The following is a 27,010-nucleotide window of genomic DNA, read 5'->3' on the forward strand; positions in this document are numbered from 1 at the left end:
TAGAATCCTTCACTGATGCCAAGAGATATCAGTGGCACAGCCAGCTCCCATTTTACAAGGACTCTCAGGGGACAGGCCAGGGCTCCCCTGACAGTTCCAAGTGGCTGCCTTAGGACCTCTTCTCCCTGCAAATGGAAGCGGAGTTCAGGTCATGAGAAGAGGCAATAATTGACCATACACATTGACTGTACCAGGCAGTGTGTGTGTGTATGTGTGTGTGTGCTTCTATAATGTGTGCAGCAGCATGCTATGCAAGGCCTGCGACCAAAGGCAAGGTATCACCCTACAGGTGACAGCGCTGACACAGCCGAGAGGGTAATTGGGTCCGTCCGTCGGTTTCCTTTTCTTCCCGGCTCCCTCGTTTGTTCCTTGCAAGACTGCAGAAATCTCTCAGAGACTTCATCGAGCAGCTTGCTGTCAGCTTCAGTGGAATGGAATGTACGGTTTGATTCCAGCTCATCTGGAGCTGCCATATGGAGTAACACGAGAAAAGGATTCCGCACGACTGCCTTGTTTATTTTGCTGCTGCTCTCCAGATTTTCGCTTTGGCCCAAGATCCTCCTTCGCTCCTGACACAGTTTCAATAGCATTTGACCCGCCGGACGCTGACAAGGTCACAAGAGGCAAAGCTCTAATGTTACACACAAACAGGATCTCTGTTGGGGTAACATCTGGAGGGGGTTTCTCCAGGGGGTTCTCTGTTGACCAGAGACCCGGCTCCTCTCTGCTGCTCCTTTCACAGGTTTGTGGGACATAATTTCGGAATTGTGTAACCGAAGCATCCAAGGAAAGCCAAGACTGGCCTTTGAAAGCCTTGCCAAGTTTCCCACCCTCAAGGAGGAATGATGTCCCAGCTGGGGCTCAAGGATGATGCCATCAGGCCAAAAGGGAAAGGGTGTGTTTTTATAAGGGGCGCCGGCAGAACACAGCGCATAGATCAGGTTTATTTCTGTGCCGCAAAAGCTGGCGCATGATGCAGCCCTTGAAACAACACTCCAGACGCCGGCGCTTGGGGAAAATCTCTCCAGCAGATCAGCGCTCCTTAGAGCCGAGCCAAATTGGTGTCAGCGTGAGCCTCTGAACATTTTCCTTAAATGAAAGCTGTTTACGGGCTTTGCAATTAAGCAGTCATATCTCTATCCTGGTCTTCTTCCTGCTGTCTGAGAGGTCACCCTCATTATGAGGCATCATCTTTCTCGCGATCAGAGAGAAGTGCCTTGAAAACGGGCAAAGTTGTGAAAAATAAATAAATGGGCTGCCTTCCCTGGGGAACAAACCGCTTGTACGTTTGCCTCTGTTGCCTTCTAACTGGGACTCCTGACAACTTTTGTAACACATGCTGGAAGTTAGTTAGTCACTAACAGCTCGATCCTGCTTAGAGATGCAAGAAGGCAACAGTTTCTTTTTCTCCCAGAATCGGTGCTGTTTCTGTGCTGTTACAACAAAAAAAAATTTTCCTTTCAGTAGCACCTTAAAGACCAACTAAGTTAGTTCTTGGTTTGAGCTTTTGGGTGCATGCACACTTCTTCAGATACAGTGTGCATGCACACGAAAGCTCATGCCAAGAACTAACTTAGTTGGTCTTTAAGGTGCTACTGAGGAAAAAAAATTTTTGTTTTGACCATGGCAGACCAACACGGCTACCTTTCTGTAACTGTGCTGTTACAGTTTGACTTCTGCTAAAACCTACATTGCTTGCTCTGCTCCCCACTCATCCACAGCCCCAGGAAAACCAGTGGTTTAGCACTGAACTGGACCACCGAAGATTGCCATTTGTTCCAATTTAGCTCCAAAGAGTGGTTTTTAGGGGGGAAACATCAAGGCAAAGGCAAAACCACACAAGCGGAAGTCTGGACCAAACCTGAGGGGTGATGTGTTTGCATTCTTCAAATAGCTTTCCCATGGAAGGTGGACCAACCTTGTTTTCTGCTGCTCCAGAGGGCTCCTTAGCCAGTGGTTTCAAATGACAAGGAAGGAGATTCTGACTAAGCAGTGGGAATAACTTTCTGACAGTAAGAGCCATTCCACAGTAGAGCAGACAACCTCGGGAGACGGTGGGCTCTCCTTCCTTGGAGGTTTTTAAGCAGAGGTTGGATGGCCATCTGCCAAGGATTCTTTAGAATGCGACTCCAGCATTGCAGGGGGGTTGGACTAGATGTCCTTTGATGTTTCTTCCAATTCTACGATTCCATGATTCTGTGACTCTTGGTGAATGCCACTTATATTTGCTTGCATGATATCTGCTCTAATGCTTCTCCCAGACTTGTCTGAGCAAATATTTCTATAGTTTGTTTTTTATTTTTTAAGCAAGCCATAATAAAATAATAATAATAATAATAATAATAATAATAATAATAATAATAATAATTTCAGAGTCCCTGAATCCTTGGCTGCCTGCAGCTCTTGTGCCCCCAAAGGCTGACGGCTCCTTTCTCTGCATGCTGCCCTTTTGCAGAGGCTCTAGCAGGAAGCAAATTAATTTCCAGAAGCTGTTTTAGTACTCCGAACATTTCATGAGCCAGCTCTTCAGCGGTGGAGCCCTGCCAGGCCAAGCAAAGGACGGAATTGGCCCTCCGCTCCTTCCCTGGTTGGCGAGGAGTGAGCCGAGGACTGCTGGTGTTTTAACTCTTGCCCCATAAGACTGGATCGGATTGTGGTCAGAGTGTGACCCTGAGGGCATCAATCAATAGGGAAGAGGCCCTTGGTCAGAGAGAGTGGACCAGGGGGCACAGTTGGCATGGGCCAACTTTCTCCCGCAAGAGGCAGAAGCCAAACTGCAGTGACTTTGCTTGGATTCCTGGATTGGCTTCCAGGCTTTTAAAGCTAAAACAGCAGGGCTTCTGTTTTCCAGGGAATGGAAGGTTGTTTCAAAGAGCGTTCACTGCTCACGGTACATTTGTCCTCTTCTGCTTCTGGTCAATGGACTTGGCAGGTTTTGGAACTGGTTTGAAGTCCTGCGCCGCCTCTTCTTGACGTGGGATGAACATGGGGCGAGAAGGAACAGACAACCTCACCTGCCTTTGTTGATCAGGTGCCCTTCAGATGCTCTGGACCACAGTTCCCACCAGCCTCAGAGCTATTCTGGCTGGGGCTCTTGGGGGCATATGGATGTTCTACACTGTGGGAAGCAAAATCTCTTCCCAATTTCACACCCTGGAAAACTAGAGTCTCCTTAGCAGATCAATTGATGCAGGGAGTGCATGCCTTGAAGGTAGAAGGTTCACGGGTAGAAGGGACATGTGGTCTAAACCACTGAGCCTCTTGGGCTTGCTGATCAGAAGGTCGGCGGTTCGAATCTCCATGATGAGCTGAGCTCCCGTTGCTCTGTCCCAGCTCCTGCCAACCTAGCAGTTCGAAAGCATGCCAGTGCAAGTAGATAAATTGGTACCACTGCAGTGGGAAGGTAAACGGTGTTTCCTTGTGCTCTTGTTTCCATCACGGTGTTCCGTTGCACCAGAAGTGGTTTTGTCCTGCTGGCTACATGACCCGGAAAGCTGTCTGTGGACAAACACCGGCTCCCTCAGCCTGAAAGTGAGAGGAGCGCCGCACCCCAGAGTCGCCTTTGATTGGACTCAACAATCCAGGAGTCCTTTACCTTTTCTTCTTCTTCTTCTTCTTCTTCTTCTTCTTCTTCTTCTTCTTCTTCTTCTTCTTCTTCTTCTTCTTCTTCTTTACCTTTAGAAGGTTCAAAAGCCTTTGGGACAACGGTAGATGCAACTGCAGCAAGGCTCGGGGGCCAGATATATCTGTTCAGGTCTCTCTACTTGGCCCTCAGAAGTCTCCCCAGGCCACACCTGTCCTCAATTGCCCCTCTCTCCCCAGACACACACAGACACACACCCCAGCCACATGGCTCTGTGGACTGCACCCTTTCCATCAAACAAGCCTGCAGCTGCTTTGCAGACGAAGCTTGTCTGCCCTCTGAATTTCCAGTGCTGCTGCCTTTGGTTTGTTATGAATTTTTTTAATACGGAGTGTCTCGAGAGTTTGAGGCTGCCTCTCCCTTCCCCTCCATCCTTGCATGCCGGCTGGGGGCCGTAGGGGAGGCGAAAGGCATCTCAATTGTCAGGGATTCTCGGGTTCTGCTAAGTGTACAGGGCCAGAGCGGTGGCAACTGAGAGTCAGCTCCCCAGGCAGAGATGTAGTGTATTATTGACAGATCGCCCTCATGTCCACGGCTGATGGGAGAGCAGAGGGGCAGCAGCAGGCGTTCCCAGAGCCAGATTGATCGGCCTGAGATTGATTGGTGCGAAGGGATGTGCGTGTGTGTTTGTGTGTGTGTCCGTGCGACAAGCAAGCAGAGTTCCTGATTACACGATTCGGGATTGGAGGGAAAACATCTCTTGCCCTGCTTTCGCGCTTCTCCATCTCTCTCTTCTCCCTCATTTAAAACATCTTTAAAAATAATCAAAGGGGAATCTTGCAAAGCAGCAGGCATGTTCCAGAAGAGTAGCCATGTTTATCTGCAGTAAAAACTACAAGGAAGGAATAAACACATATTCTTTATTCGTGACACCAAAGCCATTACAGGAAAAGAAAACAAAATATCACATAGAACATGATAAAACACATTATGTGGTTAAAATAATGATTGAAACGAGGCATTATGTCGGATAAGAGTTTGCTCCCATGAAGAATTTAGCTTACCATCCCTGCAAACTTTTCTCCTTAAAGTTGCCGCTCTAAAGACAAACAGGCCACTTTTTTTCAGAGGTGTAGCAGGGGCCTGTCCCCTAAAAAGTTGGCCCAATCGATCTCCCAATTGGTAGACCCCAAAATTTTAAGCATGTGGACTAAAGCCACGTCTGGGGACCCTCTGGGATTAGGGGTCCTGAAGCTCAAGCTTCATTCATTCCATAGTGGATCCATTGGGATCCACTTGCAAGGGAAGGATTGCTCTTCCCAGGTCCACCCAATGTTGGCTCAATGTGATTCCTCCCCACAGATCTGGGGCCTGGAGGGGAGGCATCCAGACCCTGTGGACCTCAAGGTCAGCTTTCCACAACCTGTTCTTTCTGGAATCAGAAGGTGCAGAGGGGCGAAAAAGGAGTCATGTTGATACTGAAAATAAAAGCCCTGCACCAAGTTGTTAAGGAAAAAAATTCCTACTCAACAGCCCAGCTTGTCAGGGTGCAAGTCCTTCGCTGGTCCATGTGGTCAGTAAAAGAAGGAAGTTCCAGCCAAGTAATTTGGAGCAAAACAGCGGTCAGTAGACCACGATCTTTATTGTTGTGCAACAGGTCCCCACAGGAGCAAGAACCCCAAGCATGGGGTGACCTCCTCTTTGAAAACTTCCCTCTTTTCCCCAGAATACACTTTGAGCAGCATCATTGATACATCATCACTACATCACTTTGTTGTTGAGTCATTTAGTCGTGTCCGACTCTTTGTGACCCCCTGGACCAGAGCACGCCAGGCCCTCCTGTCTTCCACTGCCTTCTGCAGTTTGGTCAAACTCATGCTGGTAGCTTCGAGAACAGTATCCAACCATCTCGTCCTCTGTCGTCCCCTTCTCCTTGTGCCCTCCATCTTCCCCAGCATCAGGGTCTTTTCCAAAGAGTCTTCTCTTCTCATGAGTTGGCCAAAGTCTTGGAGCCTCAGCTTCAGGATCTGTCCTTCCAGTGAGCACTCAGGGCTGATTTCCTTCAGAATGGATAAGTTTGATCTTCTTGCAGTCCATGGGACTCTCAAGAGTCTCCTCCAGCACCATAATTCAAAAGCATCCATTCTTCGGCGATCAGCCTTCTTTATGGTCCAGCTCTCACTTCCATACATCGCTACTGGGAAAACCATAGTTTTGACTATACGGACCTTTGTCAGCAAGGTGATAGCATGTCACAAATGGGGAGGGGTCTACAAGGGTGACACAAGTTCAACATTAGGTCCCTTTATCAGACACCTTTCCCAACACCTCTCAAGTCCCCATCACTGAAGAACAATAAAACTTTTGACATCTCCTTGCCCTCAGGACTTGTCTGGAGATGGGCTTTCAGAACACCTGACTTGCTCAACTGCAGGGGTTGGCAAGGTTTACCTCGCCTGGGCTAGTTCACTCCAGCGGAGATCTCTCTGGGGACTGGATTGCACGGACGCATGAGTGCGCACACCCGCGATTTCCGGCGTCTGCGCAGACACGATTTTCAACTTCCTGCACCGCAGAAGTGAGTCCCCATGCTGTGGTGCACTGCTTTAGCGGGCAGCTCAGTTCAGGGGCGGCTTGTGGGCCGGTTAAACGACCCCTGTGGGCCACTTGTGGCCCATGGGCCTTAGGTTGCCTACCCCTGCTCAACTGTCTCTGTGGATGTCTATTGTTGCCCCCTTGGTCACTTGCTGGGTGTGTGACCCCACCCCGTCATTTCTGTAACAAAATGAAGGAAATGGTGACTCTGACATACAAAGCCCTTCTTATAATTTTGCAGGAAAATGTAAGCAATCCACTTTAAATTCTTTAATTGCAATGCTTTAGCAGCCAGCAGCTTTTAGGAAAAAGGTGTGGAGTGTTTATTCCTTTATTAGAAATGGAGCCTTACCCTGCAAGCCTAAGCAGTTTTACTCAGAAGTAAGTCCCACTGAGTTTAATAGGATTTACTCTCTGGTATGTTCCTGATGATTTTCGCAATTTTTCAAGCAGCTCAGAGGTAGAAATTTATTGTATTCCATTTACCTGTGGAAGGTGTCGCACACGACCCCTTCCCTCACACATTTGTTCTTGACAAGAATCCTGCGAGGTAGGCTAGGCTGAGGTTGTAACTGGCTCAAGGTGACAGACGTATATGTGCAAATGATGTATGTGGGTGCGGGAGATCAGACATGGGAGAAACGTCCTGAGGTAGTGCAGAAGGTCCCTATTTTCATCAGAGAAATGTTGGAGGGTATGGGAGGGGTTTTTTCTGCAGCAACAGCCAGATTCTGCTGCCAGGTCTGAGATGGGAGGAAAAGGCTTCAGGGTTTAGTAAATAATTGCATACCTTGTAATCACAAAGAATATTAGGAGAAGAAGGAAATTTAATTAAATATCAATTGCATATCTTTGGAACGCATATAAATTATAGATGCATATTTATATGTAAAATTAGTGGTGAGCTGCATTAGAATATCAGAAGCAGTTGGATTTTTTTTCCAGCACCAGCAACTTTAATGAAAATCCACAACTCCTCAGCAAAATGCATAATAATAAATTAATAACTTTTTAGTGTGTCGGCTCATGACTTAGCCTCTGGGATATTCCCTCGGTGGGTCTCTCTGGCTGAGAGCTGGCGGGCAAGTGGGCAAGCGGCAGGCCACCACATGTTGGAAAGCAAAGCGACGTTGTCATAAAACCACTGTGCATATTGTGAAGTTAGCATCTATTTGTCTCTTGTTCCGTTTCTATCCTGCCTCTTCCTTCAAGTGGGCCGAGGCAACATCCGTGGTTCTCCCTGCTCCTCGCAACAACCTTGTAAGGCGGTTTAGGTTGAGAGGCAGTGACTGCCCCTTAAAATCTGAGTGTGGCTTTGAACCCTCGTCTCTCCCAGCTCCTAATCTGACACTCTTAAGCACTGCAGCACAATAGCATATGTGATACTTTAAGAAAAGTTTAAGAAAGTTTCTGCCTTTGGTGGGTGTGGCAATCACACAGGGCCCCCGGACGTTTGACGGTCTATTGACCCTGTGCCACCACTGTGATTGCCTTTTCCGCTGCCACCATCCAGTTTCTCACGGGGGGACACGGAGTCCAGACAGTTGTTAACATAAACAAATAATCAAGTTCATTTTTAAATGCAGGAACAAGCTTATGGTTTCAAAACAAAAAAATTTTTTTCCTTCCAGTAGCACCTTAAAGACCAACTAAGTTAGTTCTTGGTATGAGCTTTCGTGTGCATGCACACTTCTTCAGATTCTTTCCAGTGTATCTGAAGAAGTGTGCATGCACACGAAAGCTCATACCAAGAACTAACTTAGTTGGTCTTTAAGGTGCTACTGGAAGGAAAAAAAATTTTTTGTTTTGACTATGGCAGACCAACACGGCTACCTATCTGTAACTGGACTTATGGTTTCAGTTAGTTTTTCTTCACAGTTTCTTAATCTTAGTTCCTAACAACTTCAAACTGATTATTCCCAACTATCTATCTGACTCCACCTAACAATTCCTCTCACTCTCTTACAATACAACTCTACCCACCCACTGCCTATCCCTCCCTCTTCCTTCTTCAACTCCCAAACCTCAACTCCAACTCAACTCACTTTCAAAACCTCCCACTCTAACTTTTATTCCCCCCCTTGCATTCTTACTAGCCAATCACATCACACCTATTTTAACCCTTTCCTTATGACCCACCCTAGGAGGAAACCACCACAGTGGGCCTTTGTCTGTGGGCCTTTGTGGATGGCACCCATAAGCAGCCCCCGGCTAGATCAGGCCAAAGGCCCACCCAGTCCAATGCCCTCTTCTCATTGTGGTCAAGTTGTGGAGGACTCCCTGGTCCTGAATGGGGTAACTGTGTCCCTGAAGGACCAGGTGTGCAGCCTGGGAGTCATTCTGGACTCACAGCTGTCCATGGAGGCGCAGGTCAATTCTGTGTCCAGGGCAGCTGTCTACCAGCTCCATCGGGTATGCCGACTGAGACCCTCCCTGCCTACAGACTGTCTTGCCAGATTGGTGCATGCTCTGTTTATCTCCCGCTTGGACTCCTGCAATGCGCTCTACGTGGGGCTACCTTTGAAGGTGACTCAGAAACTACAACTAATCCAGAATGCGGCAGCTAGACTGGTGACTGGGAGCGGCCGCCGAGACCATATAGCACCAGTCTTGAAAGACCTACACTGGCTCCCAGTATGTTTCCGAGCACAATTCAAAGTGTTGGTGCTGACTTTTAAAGCCCTAAACGGCCTCGGTCCAGTATACCTGAAGGAGCGTCTCCACCCCCATTGTTCAGCCCGGACACTGAGGTCCAGCTCCGAGGGCCTTTTGGCACTTCCCTCCCTGCGAGAAGTGAAGTTACAGGGAACCAGGCAGAGGGCCTTCCTGGTGGTGGCGCCCGCCATGTGCAACGCCCTCCCACCAGATGTCAAAGAGGAAAACAACCACCAGACTTTTAGAAGACATCTGAAGGTAGCACTGTTTAGGGAAGCTTTTAATGTTTAATAGATTATTGTATTTTAATATTAAGATGGAAGCCTCCCAGAGTGGCTGGGGAAACCCAGCCAGATGGGCAGGGTATAAATAATAAATTGTTGTTGTTGTTGTTGGAAACCAGAAACCAGGCAGGATTCGAAAACAGGAGCCCGCTCTCCTCCAGTGGTTTCCAACTGGTATTCAGAAGCATGGCTGCCTGGGCCACAGCAGAGCCAAAGTGGCGAGTAGCCATCAATAGCCCTTTCCTCGAGGATCTTTTTCATTTTTATTGATTGATTGATAATAATTTTTGTTAGCTTTCAATTACAGTCCAATAATAGCCTCATTATAACAATGCCAAATCATAATATCATTACTAATACCAATCATTCAGATACCAAATTACCGTATTTTTTGCACCATAACACTCACTTTTTTCCTCCTAAAAAGTAAGGGGAAATGTCTGTGCGTGTTATGGAGGGAATGCCTACGGGTGGCATGCCTACGGATTTTCCTCCTCTAAAAACTATGTGCGTGTTATGGTCGGGTGCGTGTTATAGAGCGAAAAATACGGTATATAATTTAGGTGCCCCCCCACGTGCTAGAATTGATGGTTTGATGGTTTGCAGTCATACCTCGGGTTGAATGTGCTTCAGTTTGAGCGCTTTTGGGTTGTGCTCCACGGCAACCCGGAAGTAATGGAACGTGTTACTTCCAGGTTTTGCCACTCGCGCATGCACAGATGGTCAAAATGACGTCATGCGCATGCGCAGAAGTGGTGAATCACGAACCTGCGCATGCGCAGACGCAGGTTGCGTTTACTTCAGGATGTGAATGGGGCTCTGGAATGGATCCCATTCGTATCCAGAGGTACCACTGTACTTTATTTCTGCGTTTTCAAGATCTTATTAATTTCAATTACACTCCAGTCAAAATAGCAATCCCTTCTACAAAAACTGCAGTATTAACAACTTCCATTTGTATTGACACATTGTTGTTGTTATTGTTGAGTCCTTTAGTCGTGTCCGCCTCTTCGTGACCCCCTGGACCAGAGCACGCCAGGCACTCCTGTCTTCCACTGCCTCCCGCAGTTTGGTCAAACTCATGCTGGTAGCTTCGAGAACACTGTCCAACCATCTCGTCCTCTGTCGTCCCCTTCTCCTTGTGCCCTCCATCTTTCCCAACATCAGGGTCTTTTCCAGGGATTGACCCATATATATATATATATATATATATATATATATATATATATCCACTTTTAAAACTAAATTTTAAAAAATCCTTCCAGTAGAACCTTAGAGACCAACTAAGTTTGTTATTGGTATGAGCTTTTGTGTGCACACTTCTTCAGATACCAATAACAAACTTAGTTGGTCTCTAAGGTGCTACCTCCCGCAGTTTGGTCAAACTCATGCTCGAAGCTACCAGCAGGAGTCTGACCAAACTGCGAGAGGCAGTGGAAGACAGGAGTGCCTGGCGTGCTCTGGTCCAGGGGGTCACAGAGAGTCAGACACGACTGAATGACTCAACAACAAGGTGCTACCGGAAGGAATTTTTTAATTTTATTTCACCTACAGCAGACCAACACGGCCACCTACCTGTAGCTTTTAAAGCTGTCCAAGTTGGTAGCCATCACTGCCTCCTGTGGCAGGGAGTTCCGTAGTTTCACTCTGTGCTGCTCTTTCTTTCTTTCTTTCTTTCTTTCTTTCTTTCTTTCTTTCTTTCTTTCTTTCTTTCTTTCTTTACCTGTCTGGCTGCCACTGCCTTTGTAGAGATGGCTCCCCTGCCCCTTCCTTTGTCTGCCCCAAGAGAGATGCAGCCTCTGTCTTGCACCCCACGGGCTACTTCCATCCTCGCCCCCCGCTCTTCCCTTTCCAAGATGCTCTTTGCAGAACAGCACAGGCTTCCGCCGGGCTTTGGACGCTGCCCTGAGCTTTCTCCCTGTGGTTTCGCCTTTCCCTTGGCTGGAGATCAGAGGAGGAGCCAGCAGCAGGGAGTCCCTTGCCAAGCAGGCAGCAGGGCGCATGGGACGGGGGCCAAGGCTCTGGAGTTGCGCAGGAGGGCTGCTCGCCTCTGTCTGAGCGCCTGCTGAGCCTCAAGAACAGCTGGAACGGATTGCAATTCTAGAATCAGAGCACGGGCCAGCCCTCCCAAGCCTTTCCGCTACAGAATCATAGCATTGCAGAGTCTGAGGGAACCCCAAGGGACATCTAGTCCAACCCCCTGAAATGCAGGAGTCTCAGCCACAGCTTTCCTGACCGATGGTCATTCAACCTCTGCTTCAAAACCTGCAAGGAAGGAGAGCCCACCACTTTCCGAGGGAGAGCTTTCCACTGTTGATCAGCTCTTACTGTCAGAAAATTCTGGTGTTTAATAGGAATCTACAGTCATACCTCATGTTACGTTTGCTTCAGGTTGCGCATTTTCATGTTGCATCCCTCAGGTATCCGGAAGTACCGGAGAAGGTTACTTCCGGGTTTCGTCCCTCACGCATGCACAGAAGCGCAAAATGATGTCACGTGCATGCGCAGAAGCGGCAAATTGCGACCCACACACACGCAGACGTGGGTTGCGTTCTTTTCAGGTTGCAAATGGGCCTCCAGAATGGATCCTGTTTGCAACCAGAGGTACCACTGTACTTGTAACTTGAAGCCATTGGTTCGGGATCTAGTTTCAGGAGCAGGAGAAAACAAGCTTGTTCCCTCTTCCATGTGACAGCCCTTGAGATATTTGCAGAGGGCTATCATATCTTCTTTCAGTCTCCTCTTATCCAGGCTAAACATACCCTAATCCCTCAACCATTCCTCATAAGGCTTGGTTTCCAGACCCTTGATCGCCCTCCTCTGCTCACGTTCCAGCTTGTCAACATCCTTCTTAAATTGTGGTGCCCAGAACTGGACACAGGACTCCATGTGAGGCCCTGACCAAGGCAGGACACAACGGTTCATGTGCGGCTTGTGATGCCCACATGTTCCAAAACAAAACATCTGCAGTGGCATGTTAGAGCTGCGTTTGCACAGGATAATCTCGGAGCCTTGCCCAGAGGCTCCGAAGGAAGATGCCCATGGTGTAGTTGGCCTTGCAAGGGGAAGAAAGCACAATTCTAGAACACCAAAGTGGTGAGGGAGAGATTTTGAAAAGCTGTGTTCCATCAACCCTGAGAGCTGTTCTTTGGTGTCCAGGGAGCAAGGAACACACACTGTGATGGCCTGGGATTCGGACTCAGAGGTTGAACCTGAGGAATCCCAGCCTGCACAGGAGTCCCCGCCTCCAGAACCAGCTGAGCTGGGGCTGGGGAATGAGCCTGAAGGGTCCTCACCTGTGCTGGATCCTCAGGTGCAGGCACCAGCTGAGTCTGCTCTGGCCCCTGAGGTGATGGAGGATCCATTGCCTGCAGGTGCTCCACTCTCAGCCCCGTCAGGGGAAGAGGACGTTGCCTCTGGGTCCGGTAACCCTCCAGCCTCTCCTGAGCTGCAGATGCTCAGGGCAGAGAGGTGGAGGGAACTAAGTTCCCACAGGAGGAGTGCTCGCCTCTAGGCCAGGAGAGGCAAGTCACCTGTGGACCGGGGCCGCCCTATGCCTCGGGGCAGATAAAAGCCAGCCAGCCCCAGTCCCAGGTTGCGGGAGCAACGTTGTTGCTAGCCTGTTCCTGCCTGCACCCTGTCCTGCTCTTCTGCCAGAGTTCCTGACCCCACCCGACTCCCTGCCTTGTACCCAGCTACAGCTTTGATGGACAGCCTCCATACGGCACCATCGACCTTGGACTGGACTCGGACCCGCCTCTCGGTTAGCCCCCGGGACCAGCACACACACCTTCACTCAGCCACCTTCCAGCAGCCATCTCAAAGTCACTTAAATGGAGTCATCCACATGCCAAGCTGTCTAATTGGGGTGGTGGGCAGGGCACGGCAAGCTAAATACATGAGCAAAGCCCTCCATCTGCCCATGTTCTCCTGGGGAGAGGCGTACCAGTGAAATCTGCGCAGGAGCCTGAAGGCAGAAGGTGCCGCTGGCAAGCAAAACATGGTCAAGAGCGACTCCCACCGGCTGGCCCCCGATGAAGAGGTGCCTTGAGGGGTCTGATCTTGTCTGTCTGAGTGCTTTTGATTTGAGAGGCAGCCGTGGGGAAGATTGTGCCACTTAAGAGTGGTGGTTCTAGCTGCAGCGCCATGCGAACAAGGGATATAAATAAAAGGAGGCAGCCCCTGCGACGTCTTCTGGCAGATCCGCAGATGTCCTGTGGTCCCCCCAGAGAAGCTGTTGCTGAGAGGCAAGAGGCCGGAAACAGATTGCTAGTCTTGGTTGTTTAGTTGTACAGCAAATGTCCGCAATGACAGGAGAATGGGGAAGCTTCTTCTGGCGCATGGTACAAATTCACTGGAAGTACAGGGAGATGTATGAGTGCCATCAATCACCCAGTGGTTGTGAGAATGTTCAGGCTTGCAGGAGAGGATATATTGTTTATTATTATCCTTCCTAACTTGTGCTAGCAAGTTCCTTTATGGAGCAGAGTTACACCCCCCTTTTTTTTTACATGCACAGCATGTTGCAGGCTCGTGTGAGCCTCTCAATCTGTCTCAGATTGAATTGCACGTTCCTGGTAAGTTCCCTTGAATCGCTCTTAAAAACATGAAGATGCCACAATCTTATTCAAAGTCAATAAAAGAAGTTTACTCACATCAGTTCAGAGTTGGATTCCTGAAGGTAGACTTAGTTACAAATATGTACGTGTGACTCTACCCCATATGGGGGAATAATCCCAATGCTTTTGCTAGCTGAGCGCTAACAGAGGAGTCCTAGCTGAAAAGCTGTTCAAACGAAGAAGGAAATCAAAAAGAGGGAGGTGTGCTGCGTGACTTGTCCTTTTGTTACCTGGACAGGTGAGGTCACGCCCACCTTCTATCACATGCAAAAGGAAGGATGATCCAGCCAGGAGGAGCAGGAAGTTCCGACTGGCTGGACCAAACATTCCCTCACATGTCTTCTCTAGCATTACAAGGAAAGTTGCACTTGACTGTCTCTCATGGATCACATCCCACAGTGGTCGTGGGAGACAGCATCTTGCCAACAAGCCATATTTTTCTGCATGCACAACTGGTATGTGAGGGCCCTCATCTATGCGCTCTAAGGCTGCGTGCAATTTAAGGCTCCAGTGTGCTCCCCTCACAGGTGTTTTAAACCATGTGCACATGGCAATTGCCACAATCCGTATCTCCCCTGTAGTTTCATGAGAAATGTTTCTTGGCACGTTTCCCCTCAAAGCAGCTTCCATCCGATTCGAAAACATCAGCCACCTTAAGCTGAGGCGCGTACATTTGAAAAAGCTGCTCTCGGGGCCGGCCCACCCATGAGGCAAGGTGAGAGGGCTGCCTCAGGCGGCAGAATCCACAGGAGCAGCAGATCCCAATGGAGCTCTTCATTTCCCCCTCGTTCTTGATTTCCACTCACCCCTTCTTCCCTAGCAGGGAGCGGGCAGCATTTTTGCCTCAGGTGCTAAAATGTCTGCGAGGGCAAGTGCTGTTTGATAGTGGAACAGACTCCCTCGGAAGGTGGCCGATTCTCCTTCATTGGAGGATTCTAAGCACAAGGTACCTGGCCATCTTTAGCTGTGATTCCTGTATTGCAGCAGGTTGGACTAGATGACCCACAAGGTCCCTTCTACAATTCAGTGACTCCATGAAACGTAACTTGAAATGCAACGAGGGGCAGGAAATAGCATTGTTAGATTTCAAGCTGCTAATATACATGTATCGATGATGATGATGATGATGATGATGATGATGATGATTATACCAGCCTTCTTCTGAAGACCTTTCTTTTTCTTCTTCTTCTTCTTCTTCTTCTTCTTCTTCTTCTTCTTCTTCTTCTTCTTCTTCTTCTTCTTCTTCTTCTTCTTCTTCTTCTTCCTTCCTCGGCGATCGCTCATAGCCGAGTAAGATTGTCTTCCATAAACACGGTTTTAACAATGAGTCCGTAAGTGACTGTGGAGGCCAATTCTGGATCCACACGTCCTTCCACAGTGGGGACATTGGTTTCTGGGTGGGAGTTGATCCTGGTGTGGATTTGCCAAGCGTGCCTTCCTCTTAGCATGTTTCTCCTTTGCGTCCTGAGTTCGGGTGTCTTCAAAGCCCATGACACCTTTGGGAAAGGCTGTTCTCCAACTGGAGCACTTGCAGGCCAGTTTTCCCCAATTGTCGGTGTTTATACTACATTTTTATATATATATTTGCCTTGAGACAGTCTTTAAACCTCTTTTGTCGACCACCAGCATTACACTTTCCATATTTAAGTTCAGAAGAGAGTAGTTGCTTTGGAAGACAATCATCAGGCATCCACACAACATCACCAGTCCAACAAAGCTGATGTTGAAGAATCATGGCTATAAAATGAGAACACAAAATACATAACAAAAACAAACCCAAAGCTATAAGTGTTTAGTGAGTCTATAAATGTTGTAAATCAGCGTTAATACGTCTTTCTTCTGGGGTTTTCTGACCGCAGGCGAATTTGAAGAAGTTCATGGAATATGTGCAGACGCTGAATGTGGAGAAGGTCAGCAGGCTGCTGGAGAAGGGACTGGACCCCAACTTCCACGACCCGGATAGCGGAGGTGAGAAGAGGGATGTCTGCAAGGAGAGGCTCTGGGTGGTGCTTGGTCAAGGGAAGCTGGAGGGGGGGTCAGGAAAGCAAGAAGGAAAAGGACCAGGCAGGGGCTTAGCTCAGGGGTGGGGAGCCTCAGACCCTGAAGCTGAATGTGGCCCTCAAAGCCTCCATTCTTGGCCCTTGGGACTCTCCCCAGGCCACAGCTCTTACTGGCCCTGCTTTGCTGCCCGACTCCTTGTGGGATGAGCTCCTGCACTCTGTTCATGCCTCTTGCTTGCCTAGGTGGGGGGGACAGAGGGGTCTGGGGGTCTGCATGTAGAAACCAGCCTAGTGTTCAGAGTAAAGATGACACATGCTGCTCTTCCTGCTTCTGTCTGTGGCCCTGCCCACCATTCCCGTGTGGCCCCCAGAAGGTTGCTGAGAAGGGTGTGTGGCCCTCAGGCTGAGAAAGGTTCCTCCGCCTCTGGATTAGCTCAAAGCTGTGCTGGTTTCCTTTACAATAAACAAAGCAATAGAGTCCTTTCTGTTGGGGATAATTCAGACTGGAATTCCCAGGTGCCCAAAAAGGTTGTTTAAGTATGCAACAACTGCGGCCCATGTTTGGTTAGCCCAAAAATGGAAAACAAGCGAGGTCCCAACTGAAGAAGGATGATAACTAAAGTTGACAGAACATGCACAACTCGCAGACTTAACCTATAGAATAAGAGAACAAGAAGAACATACGTTTAGAGAAGATTGGAAAACATTTATTGAATACAGTGGTACCTCTACTTACAGATGCAATCCGTTCCGGGGTGTCGTTCACACCCCAAAAAGTCCGTAAGTAGAGCGCCACTTTTGTGCATGTGCGTGACTCAATAGAGCACTCCTGCACATGCGCAAAGCATGCAGAATGCTTCTGTGCATGCAAGCGCAGCGAAACCCGGAAGTATACACTTCTGGGTTTGCCACGTTTGCAACCCGAAAATCCGCAGCCTGAACCTAACGCAACTAGAGATATGACTGTATATGGGAAATAACTCTGTACAGCTGAAAATGCTGGCAGCATTAAGATAAATTCAACAGTGTAAGCAAGCTTTGATGGATGCAATAAGCAGGCATGTCCAACAGGTAGATCAGTTATCTCCCCCCCCCCAAAAAAAGGGGAAACAATAACTGTGGCTTCCTAAAAAGCTCACCAACTTTAGTCCATCCAACAACAATGGTTAGATCACTGCGAGTTTTTTTATGCTATGAGTAGATCGCAGTCTATCAGGAGTTGGACGTCTGAAATATACTCAGAGTCGCAAAGTGATTTCATGCTCTTTATTCAGCTCATAGTGGTGAGGAGGAATGAATGAATGTCCCCTCAAAGTATCTGCTTTATATACATTATTTACACAATGGGCTGCACATGATTGGCTAATTCCGGAATTCTACTGTAAGCCAATCAGGTTGTGGATTCACTTCTATCTGGAGCATGATTGGGTGGTTCCTGCCAACCAATCATACTGCTGCATTGTTCTAGGACCAATCAGACTGCTGCATTCTGAATCCTATTGTTCTAGGACCAATCAGACTGCTGCCTTTTGGATCCTATTGTTCTAGGACCAATCAGACTGCTGCCTTTTGGATCCTATTCAACTCAGTACATAACAACGTCCCTGTGTGGAATGCTGAATGCTATAGTTTTTGTAAAATATGCAGGGATTTGTGATATGTAAAATGAACCATGGAAAGAGGAGAAGGGAAGTCATTGATACCTAAAGGATGTAAAACGAGTATTTAAAATTGTAGAACAGAAAATATAATAAAAAATATGTTAAAAAATATAAGAAACTAAACTAAATCCCTTAGATGTTGGAAGATCTGGAGCCCAGAAGTCCTGGGTCTCCCCTTTCCTGTCGGGAGGTGAGACTAGCTGACACCAGCTCTTTCCTCCAGGGGTTTTCTCTACCAGGCTGTGGTCAGATCTTGCTGAACTCCCACCAGCATCTCGCAAGCATCTGTTTGGCAACTGCGAGAACAGGATGCTGGACTGAACAGGCTTCCTTTGGCCTCATCCAGCAGGCTCTTCCTCTGTTTTTTTTCCCATTGGTCAGTGTGACCAATGGCCAGGGATGGTGGTGGCTGCATTGCAGCAGCATTGGGGGGGCACCCTTGCTTCCCACCCCTCCTTCAAAGGTCCCATTGAGGAATCTCTAGTGGGTGCGGAAGGGGGCAGGAGGCCACGGCGAAGGGACCAAAGGAGGCGCGGGCTTAATAAGCAATAAGGGCAAGCTTAACAAACTTCATTTAGCCCTTTAAGGAGACAAAATGCGTTATGTATAATTTAAGCAAATGGTTAGCTGGCCCGATATTGCTGCCTGTTATATTTATGAAGCAAAAGCGTGCAAGTTCCCTGCTCGCACCCGAACAACAATTAATTACCGAGAGATGCAGTGCTGGAGCGGAGGGGGACGATCAGCACACACCGCAACGTTGGTCGATCTCCTTGCCAGTTGGCAAACAGGAGAAAAATAAAATAAAAGCCGAAAATAGAAACCATCAATATCTCCTTATCTGGGACTGTGGAGTTCAGCCTTGCTGTGCAGAATCGCTTCACGTGCCACCAGTGCCATTTGGCTGGGCGTCTGGAAAAAGGAGAGAGTTCTGTTGGGATCTTTCGTTCCTTGTCCCTTTCATTTTCTGTCCTCTCTACCACTCAGCAGCTGGGAGAAAGGATCAAGCCCTGTCCCCAGAGTGTCTCCCTCTGCCACTCCCAGCCTCCTCTAAAGGAGAGATGAGGAGAGGCCTCAGCTTGGCTCAGCTGGCAGCGTCTTCAGGAAGGACTGGGGAGGAATCTAGACACACACAAAAAAACGCTGTGAAAAAGCTTTAAAAAAAAGTTTTGAAAAATATATCGAATTTGCCATAAGCTCACCATTGCCATCTCATGTCACATTTGTATAATGCACTTAAAATACACTTAAAACATTATATTTGCAGCTGTATAGCTGAGTCCTGAGAAAGGTTCCCTGCCTGCAGCGGCGTTCCGAGGGGGGGCAGGGGCGCGGTCCGCTCCGGCTACCATTCCGAAGGGGGTGACAGAATGCTGACCCCCAAATGGCGATACCCCCCCCCCCCCGAGGCATGCGCCGTTTGCTGCACACACCCGGGATTCGCGTCATGCACTGTGGGCAGTGGGCCACGCCCCCTGGGATGAGCGCCGCAGAAGTCTAGGGTCCAGATGAAGGGAAGTCATAAAGGGAAAGGTGCCCCTGACCATTAAGTCCAGTCACGGACGACTCTGGGGTTGCACACTCATCTCGCTCTATAGGCCGAGGGAGCCGATGTTTGTCTGCATACAGCTTCCAGGTCATGTGACCAGCTTGACTAAGCTGCTTCTGATGAACCAGAGCAGCACACAGAAACGCCGTTTACCTTCCTGCCGGAGTGGTACCTATTTATCTACTTGCACTTGATGTGCTTTCGAACTGCTAGGTGGGCAGGAGCAGGGACCGAGCAACGGGAGCTCGCCCCATTGCGGGGATTCAAACCGCCGACCTTCTGATCAGCAAGGCTTTGTGGTTTAGACCACAGTGCCACCCGCGTCCCAGGGAAGTTATGGTCCCACTCTAGTCTGCCTTAGTCAGACCACATCTGGAATACTGTGTCCAGTTCTGGGTGCCACAATTTAAGAAGGATGTTGATAAACTGGAAGATGGGCAGAGGAGGGCAACCAAGGTGATCAAGGATCTAGAAACCAAGCCTTGTAAGGAATGGTTGAAGGAGCTGGGTGTGTTTTGCCTGGAGAAGAGGAGGCTGAGAGGAGATATGATGTATCAAGGACTGTCCCATGGAAGACGGAGAAACTTTGCAATTCCATGATTCTCCTTTCCAAGCGGGAGGTGGCAAGGCCCTTTTGCCAGGAAAGGAGCCGTTGGGTTGCTGTGGCTACAAAGCCAGGTCTCCAACATTTTGCATGCGCTTCAGAGATTTCATGCTCCCGTACTGAATCCTCAAATGACCCACCAAAAATATCAGGCTTTCTCTAGCGAGAGAGAGATTCTGCCCTTGGATTTATCCATCCCAGTGTCATTCAAAGCCAGACTATCCCTCCAGGCTCCTGAGAGCTTTCTGACTCCCCAAGTGCAGAAGGGATCTTAGCGGCTTGTTGGGGTTTTGGGAAAGGTCGGGTTCAGAGGCTCCGGACGAGATGCTGAGTCCACAGCAGGCCGGGGCGGCTCTGTGCTCCATTTCTGGCATGCAGAGGCTTCAGGGGACTTGCAGCTGTGAGCTCATAAACCTTTATGGGCTGGAAATAATCCAGCTTCTGCTGCTGTTTGCACCTCACGCTTTGTGCAGGAAGGGAGAAACGCTGGGATGGAAAAGGCTTTTAGGAGATGTGATTTGTTGGAGTGAGGTTTCTGTTCCTCTGCCTACCTTTCAAGTGAAGACCCAGGGAGATGGGCAGTGGGTTGATTATTTACCATTATTATTATTACTATTACTACTATTATTATTATTTTGGGGAGAGGCATCCCAGCTCTGCAAAAGACTTAAGTCCCAAACTGAAAAGCTGAAGATCACTAATGCCTAACTCCACTCTAGGGACGCGGGTGGCACTGTGGGTTAAACCACAGAGCCTAGGACTTGCCGATCAGAAGGTCGGCGGTTCGAATCCCCGCCACGGGGTGAGCTCCCATTGCTCGGTCCCTGTTCCTGCCCACCTAGCAGTTCGAAAGCACGTCAAAGTGCAAGTAGATAAATAGGTACCGCTCCGGCGGGAAGGTAAACGGCGTTTCCGTGCGCAGCTCTGGTTCACCAGAAGTGGCTTAGTCATGCTGGCCACATGACCTGAAAGCTGTACGCCGGCTCCCTTGGCCAATAAAGTGAGATGAGCGCTGCAACCCCAGAGTCAGCCATGACTGGACTTAATGGTCAGGGGTCCCTTTACCTTTTAACTCCACTCTGGCTTTTCCCCCAAAGATAAAGCCATCACAGCAAACTGCAACCCTGAGCAAAACTTTCCCCTCTCTGTTCCAATTAACATTTGTAAAAAAGCCTGAAGCATTTTTGTTAGGGATTGTAGGGAAAGACCTGCCAAGGAAATTGAAGAACATATTCATGTATGTGACAACGGCGGCAAGAGTCTTAATAGCACAAGGATGGAAGAATGAAGAAATCCCGACAAAAGAACTGTGGCAAGGGAAACTGATGGACTATGTGGAACTGGCGAAACTGACACATAAATTGCGTGGAAAGGACAACTGTGATTTTAAAGAAGAATGGGAACCTTTTACAAAGTATTTAAAGAAACAACCAAACGAACTGGTCTCCTTGGCAGGTTTTGAATAAACAAACACAAAATTATTATTGGTAATGTACAGACAGATACATTAAGGATCATTACAATTTTATAATATGCAGAGAATAACATGTGCTCAAAAACCAGAGAGAGGAGCTGAGGGAAGTCCGGGAGGGGTGGTAGGGTGGGATTTCTTAGGGAGGGAAAATCGGGGGGCGGGGAATGAGGATATTTGATAAATTGTTATGTTGAAATTTTTAATAAAAACTATTTTTTTAAAAAAAGGGTGGTGCGGGTGGTGCTGTGGGTTTAACCACAGAGCCTAGGACTTGCCGATCAGAAGGTTGGCGGTTCGAATCCCTGTGATGGGGTGAGCTCCCGTTGCTCGGTCCCTGCTCCTGCCAACCTAGCAGTTCGAAAGCATGAAGTGCAAGTAGATAAATAGGTACCGCTCCGGCGGGAAGGTAAACGGCATTTCCGTACGCTGCTCTGGTTCGCCAGAAGCGGCTTTGTCATGCTGGCTACATGACCCAGAAGCTGTACGCCGGCTCCCTCGGCCAATAAAGCGAGATGAGCGCCACAACCCCAGAGTCGGCCACAACTGGACCTAAGGGTCAGGGGTCCCTTTACCTTTACCTATTTTTAAAAAACAAAAACTTTCCCCTCTCAGACAAACTCTCCTGTGTGTGTGTCTGTGAGAGAGAAGGAAGGGGGAAGAGAGGGAGATCTTGAGCAAAGCCTCACTGGATGGCTGTGTTCTGCCTCTGCCGCCCTTTGAATGATAGCTGCTCAGAATTGCAGAGATCTTCGGCTGTTGCACTCAGGTGCTGCTTAATTTTGGGGGTTCTCTTTGGGGCATCTGACTGGCCATTGTGAGGCAGGATGCTGGCCCAGAGGGGCCCCCTATGGTCAGATGAGACAGGGCTCTTCTGATGAGCAGGAAAAAATGGCCTGGGAGGAGTGGGGTTAGCTGCCCCTTCTAACTTTGGGTGACAAACCCAAAACTGCAGTTTTCCATGGCTGCATTTTCATTTTGCTTTTCAATGGGGGGGTGCCCGAGTGGCTGAGCATCCCACACACTTTGAGAATTAGTCACCTGAGCTTCTGAGCTCCACCATCCTGACTTTCTGCTTTTGTTGCCGGGGGTGGGTGGGGTGGAGGGAGATAGATGAACTCAATGAGAGGGGGCATCTGAATTACTTCCACCTGTGAGCAGGAGACTGCTAGGCCTGTGGGAATGTTCAGGGATGCAGGAGAGGATATATTGTTTGATTATAGCCTTTCCAACTTGCGTAAACAAGTTCACAATTTAGCAGAGTAACATTCCCCTTTTTAAACTTGCAGCGGATGCATTTGCTCAGGCTCGCTTAAGCCTCTATAATAACTGTTCTGGTATTTCCCCCTTATTCCCTCATAAAAGATAAGATACAACACAGCCTTCTATAAAAGTATAAAAAGAGTTTACTTACATTCTGCTCACAATCGGATCCCAGAAGGCAGACTTAGCTTCGAAAAGTAACATACACCTGGAAACTATCTCATAAGGAGACAGTCCCTCTGTCCTCTCTTGGCTAAGAGAGCATCTTTGGCTAAGCAGATGTTGCTTCTTCGATGCATGTAGTCAAAGAGAGAGAGATGGCTGTCCTGCCCTGTGCTTTTGTCATTACCTGCACAGGTGAGGCCACGCCCACCTCTAGTCACATGCAGAGGAAGTCTGTCCCAGCCCAGAAGGAAACAGAAAGTTGACCTGCTGGCTGGACAAACATTCCTCCCCATGTGTAAACATGTCCACTCTAGGAATGTTGTACTTGACTGCTGTTGTGTTTCACATCCCACAAGGCCAACCCCCATGCAGAGGAAATGCCCCCACAAGAATGAAACAGCTTCACTTCAGACACGTTTAGCAAACCACCCCAAGGCTAGCCAGCAAGACATGGATGCAAACATCTGTTGCACTTTGCTTTAAAGAATAACGAAAACTGATGCACTTATTTCCTACTATTCTTTCGGAAACGCCACTGGTCTCCCCTCCATGCCCAAAGACCTCCTGATATTTCCAGACTTTACTGTGCCCCTGGGGCAAATCCTGCTGCCCCTGTTGGTGTCAGGATGTGCCCAGTTAAAGGATATGAAGCAGCATCTGTTGGGGGTGCTTTGGGAGGTTTCCTTCCAATTCCTGCTTGGACCAGGTGATCCCTCCAAGCGATCCAATAGCTCACCCTCTTTTAGTGCTCACTTGACAACTCTCAGCCTCTCTCTCTGAGGAGGAAGAGCCATAGCTCAGTGATGCAGAGCACCTGCAAAACCAGGTGGGTCTGAGCATCTTCCTTGCCTGAAGCCCTGGAACTAGTCCTTTTTAAATATATTTTTATTGGTTTTTTCATCATTTTATACATCTTAACATAACCATTTCAAACATTAAAGTACAAGGTTCTTGAACCTTCGGACCTCTTTCGCTCCCTCCATGGGTTCGACGTTAAAAATTAAATATTTGCTGCGTCTTTTACCCTTATCCATCTGTTAAATAACCATAATTATCCAAAATATTTCCACATTACAAGTGTCATTGCATCCCTGTCACAGATTTTAGCTGTTTAAAGTGGTCTTTTAAATAAATTACAAATTTACTCCAGTCTTTAGAAAATACTTGATCTTCCTGGTTTCAGATCTTCCCCGTCAGTTTTGCCATCTCTGCATACTCCATCAGTTTCGCCTGCCATTCTTCTTTTGTTGGTACTTCTCCTTCCTTCCATCTCTGGGCTAGAAGCATTCTCGCTGCTGTCGTTGTGTACATAAAAAGTCTTTTGTCTTCTCTTGGTAACTCTTCACCCATTATACCTAGTAAGAAGGCTTCTGGCGATTTGACATGTATTTTTGAACATTTTCTTTAATTCATTATATATCATTTTCCAGTATGTCTTTACCAATGTACATGTCCACCACATAGGGTAAAAAGTGCCCTCTTTCTCTTTACATTTCCAAGACAGTTTTGAACTTGTTTTGTACAGTTTAGCAATTTTACTCGGTGTTAGATACCAGCAATGAACTGGGACCAGTCCTGACCTGTCTGCAGCTCCTTGCTCTCTCTCCCATCCCAGACCCAACTGTTTCCCAGCAGAAAGAGCAGGAGATCTAGGGCAGGTCCCGGCAGGAGGGGAGGGGGCGGGTTTCAGCGGGATGGGGGCTGCGAAGCAAGCCCACCCCTCCTCAGTTGTGGGGATGGGCCAAGAGTTCATGGGGCGCTTCTTCCGAACGCGTTTCTCAGATGTGCACCTTCTCTTTCCTGGGGCGGGGTGGGGGCCTCTCCAGAATGCCCCCTGACGATGGCCGCCCAGCTGGAGTACTGTATCGACATGATCAAAGCCCTGAGGAACGGAGGTGCCCACCTGGATTTCCGGACGCGAGAGGGCATGACGGCTCTGCACAAAGCCGTCCGGTGCCGGAATCACACTGCCCTGATGGTGAGTTTGCCTGGAGCCGCTTTCCTGTTCCTCCTGCTGCTCTCGGTTTGCTTTACTTATTAGCCCCCCCCCCCAATTCCACCGCGCCTCCTCTCCCCCTTATGAGTTTGCCACCCCTGGGCAGAGGGTCTTGGAGCTGACTGGCCTCCCTTGCATCTGCCCAGCACCTCTGCCTAATCTCGTGCTTTTTTGGGATGGGAGGTTTCCACTCACCATACTGGGGGCCACATTCCTGTGTCTGGGGGTGTCACAACTGTGGGAATGTTCTGGGGCACAGGAGAGGATATATTGACTAATTATATCCTTATCCAACTTGTGCTAACAAGTTCCCAAAATATCAGCAGAGTTTATAGACATTCCCCTTTAAGTTCGCAACGGTAACGCTTGCACAGGTTCGCTAGAACCTCTATAATAATTACTCTGGTAATTCCCCCTTTTGTTCCCTCTTAAAATACAAGACACAACACAGTCTTTATAAAAGTATAAAAGAGTTTACTCACGTTCTGTTCACAATATGATCCCAGAAGGCAGACAGGCTTAAAAAGGTAAAATACATTTAGAATCTATCTTGTAGCAAGATAGTCCTTATCTCCTCTCTTGGCTGGGAGCCAAGAGAGCATCCTTAGATGTTTCCTCATCGAAAGAAGATGGCAGAGAGAGAGAGATGGCTGCCTGCCCTGTGCTTTTGTCATTTACCTGCACAGGTGAGGCCACACCCACCTCTGGTCACATGCGGAGGAAGTCCGTCCCCAGGAAGTTTACCTGCTTGCTAGACAGACATCCCTCCCCATATTCTAACATGTACACTCTAGGAATGTTGTCATTGACTGCTCCTGTGTTTACATCCCACAACAACTGGCTGCTTTGCAGGTTCTGGATGTTCTTGGTGGGTGGGGGGAGGTAAGCATGGGGAGGTTGCTTAGCACCAGCCTAGCACACTGCCCCCGAACGGGATGGGGGCGACTGCCTTGATTCTCATCGCCGCATCCTGCTTGCTCCTCCCGTAGAGACTGGAGACCGCTCTCCCTTGCCCTGTAGAGGCGGACCATCCAGCACTGAGTTAACCTATGGAACTCCCTGCCACAAGAGGCAGTGCTGGCCACCCACCTAGGTGGCTTTAGAAGATGATTAGTCAAATTCAAGGAGGAGGAGAGAGCTACCAGTGGTTACTTGCCAGGATGGCTCTGCTCTGTCTCCAGTGCCAGAGGCAGCAATCCTTCTGAATCCCAGTTGCTGGAAAACACAGGAGGGAAGTTGCCATTTTGGGGTTTGCCTTGGGCACCAGCATGTCTTGGGCCGGCCCTGCCATCCCCTTAATAAAATTGGGGATGTGGAAATGAAGCTCTGAGGCCCACTAGGGCGATCTGACGGTGCGCACTGCACCATTTACATGTCCGTCATCATCACCGTCGTTTATTTGCACGCCGCCTTTCTGTCGCTTGAAACCTCGCTCAAGGCGGCTTACAGCATGCAAAGATTTGCACGGCTGCAAAAATATATTGTGAAACTATAACGAAAGTGGTCATGAGCGGCAAACTGAAACAGAAAAAAGGTGCACAGCAAAATTAAACAATCCCCATGCAAGTCATAATAAGACGAAAGATGCAAAAATTAAAAGAACAACAGCAAAATCAACATCTCCAAGATTAAGTTATGAATTCCCCCCCCCCAAAGAAAATACACCAACTCCAAGAATGGTGATGATGGTTCATATAACACATTTTATGCATTCATGAAATGCTCTGTTTACATTAAGTCAGTAATGTGTGCAACGTTCTTGTATGGTAGGCCACTTTAGTCTTCCTGGGCCGCAAATGGGGATCTGATGCCAATAGAGATTTTTCCTTGCCTAAAGCCACCAATTGAATTCATTTCGGGACTTGGAGAAGGGAGACCACCTTTTCTCACACCCTGAGCCATGCCAGGAAACCAACTCTTGCCACTTCCACCTCATGCCCAGGCATTCCTGGACTGCAACCCGCCTCCCTCCAAATTCCTAGCGGTGCTCCTGCAGGTCCTGGAACGGCGCCCTGGCATTTTGGGTGTGTGGTCTGCCTCTGCCCCGCCCCCTCGCCTTTCTTGCGCCGAGAGGTCCAGCAACCACTGACCGACACCCCCTGCCTGCCTGTGACTGTGTTTGCGCAGACGCTGTTAGACCTGGGTGCCTCTACAGATTACAAGGACAGCCGTGGATTAACGCCTCTGTACCACAGTGCCATGGTTGGAGGGGACCCCTACTGCTGTGAGCTCCTCTTGCACGACTACGCCAAGGTGGGCTGCATCGACGAAAACGGCTGGCAAGAAATCCATCAGGTGAGGCTGCAAGGCGGCTGCAGGTGGGTGGGTGGGGAGGCTAGCACCCTGGGGGGGGCTCAGCCCCCACGCAGTTGCCTGGTGGAATAATAATAATAATAATAATAATAATAATAATAATAATAATAATTTATTATTTATACCCCGCCCATCTGGCTGAGTTTCCCCAGCCACTCTGGCCGGCTCCCAATCAGTGTTAAAAACAGCACAGCGTTACATATTAAAAACTTCCCTGAACAGGGCTGCCTTAAGATGTCTTCTGAATGTCAG

General features: G+C 48.6%; 1 protein-coding gene across 13 annotated transcripts in view; it reads left to right on the plus strand.

The window, feature by feature from the left end:
• SHANK3 (SH3 and multiple ankyrin repeat domains 3) overlaps positions 1-27,010 on the plus strand; it is a 446,567-nt gene that overhangs the window by 155,008 nt on the left and 264,549 nt on the right. For 11 of the 13 annotated variants that reach the window (XR_008332510.1, XR_008332512.1, XR_008332511.1 and 8 more), the window contains 3 exons: positions 15,596-15,704; positions 24,276-24,427; positions 26,573-26,740. Coding sequence is in view for 10 of the 13 variants with exons in the window: in XM_053406551.1 (XP_053262526.1) it covers positions 15,596-15,704; positions 24,276-24,427; positions 26,573-26,740 (429 nt within the window). In the remaining 3 variants the exon portion in view is untranslated. Of the gene's footprint in view, positions 1-15,595; positions 15,705-24,275; positions 24,428-26,572; positions 26,741-27,010 lie in introns of those variants that run through there. The other 2 variants (XM_053406558.1, XM_053406559.1) reach the window with 2 other exon arrangements.

Source organism: Podarcis raffonei, chromosome 10, assembly GCF_027172205.1.
Source record: "Podarcis raffonei isolate rPodRaf1 chromosome 10, rPodRaf1.pri, whole genome shotgun sequence".
NCBI lineage: Eukaryota > Metazoa > Chordata > Lepidosauria > Squamata > Lacertidae > Podarcis > Podarcis raffonei.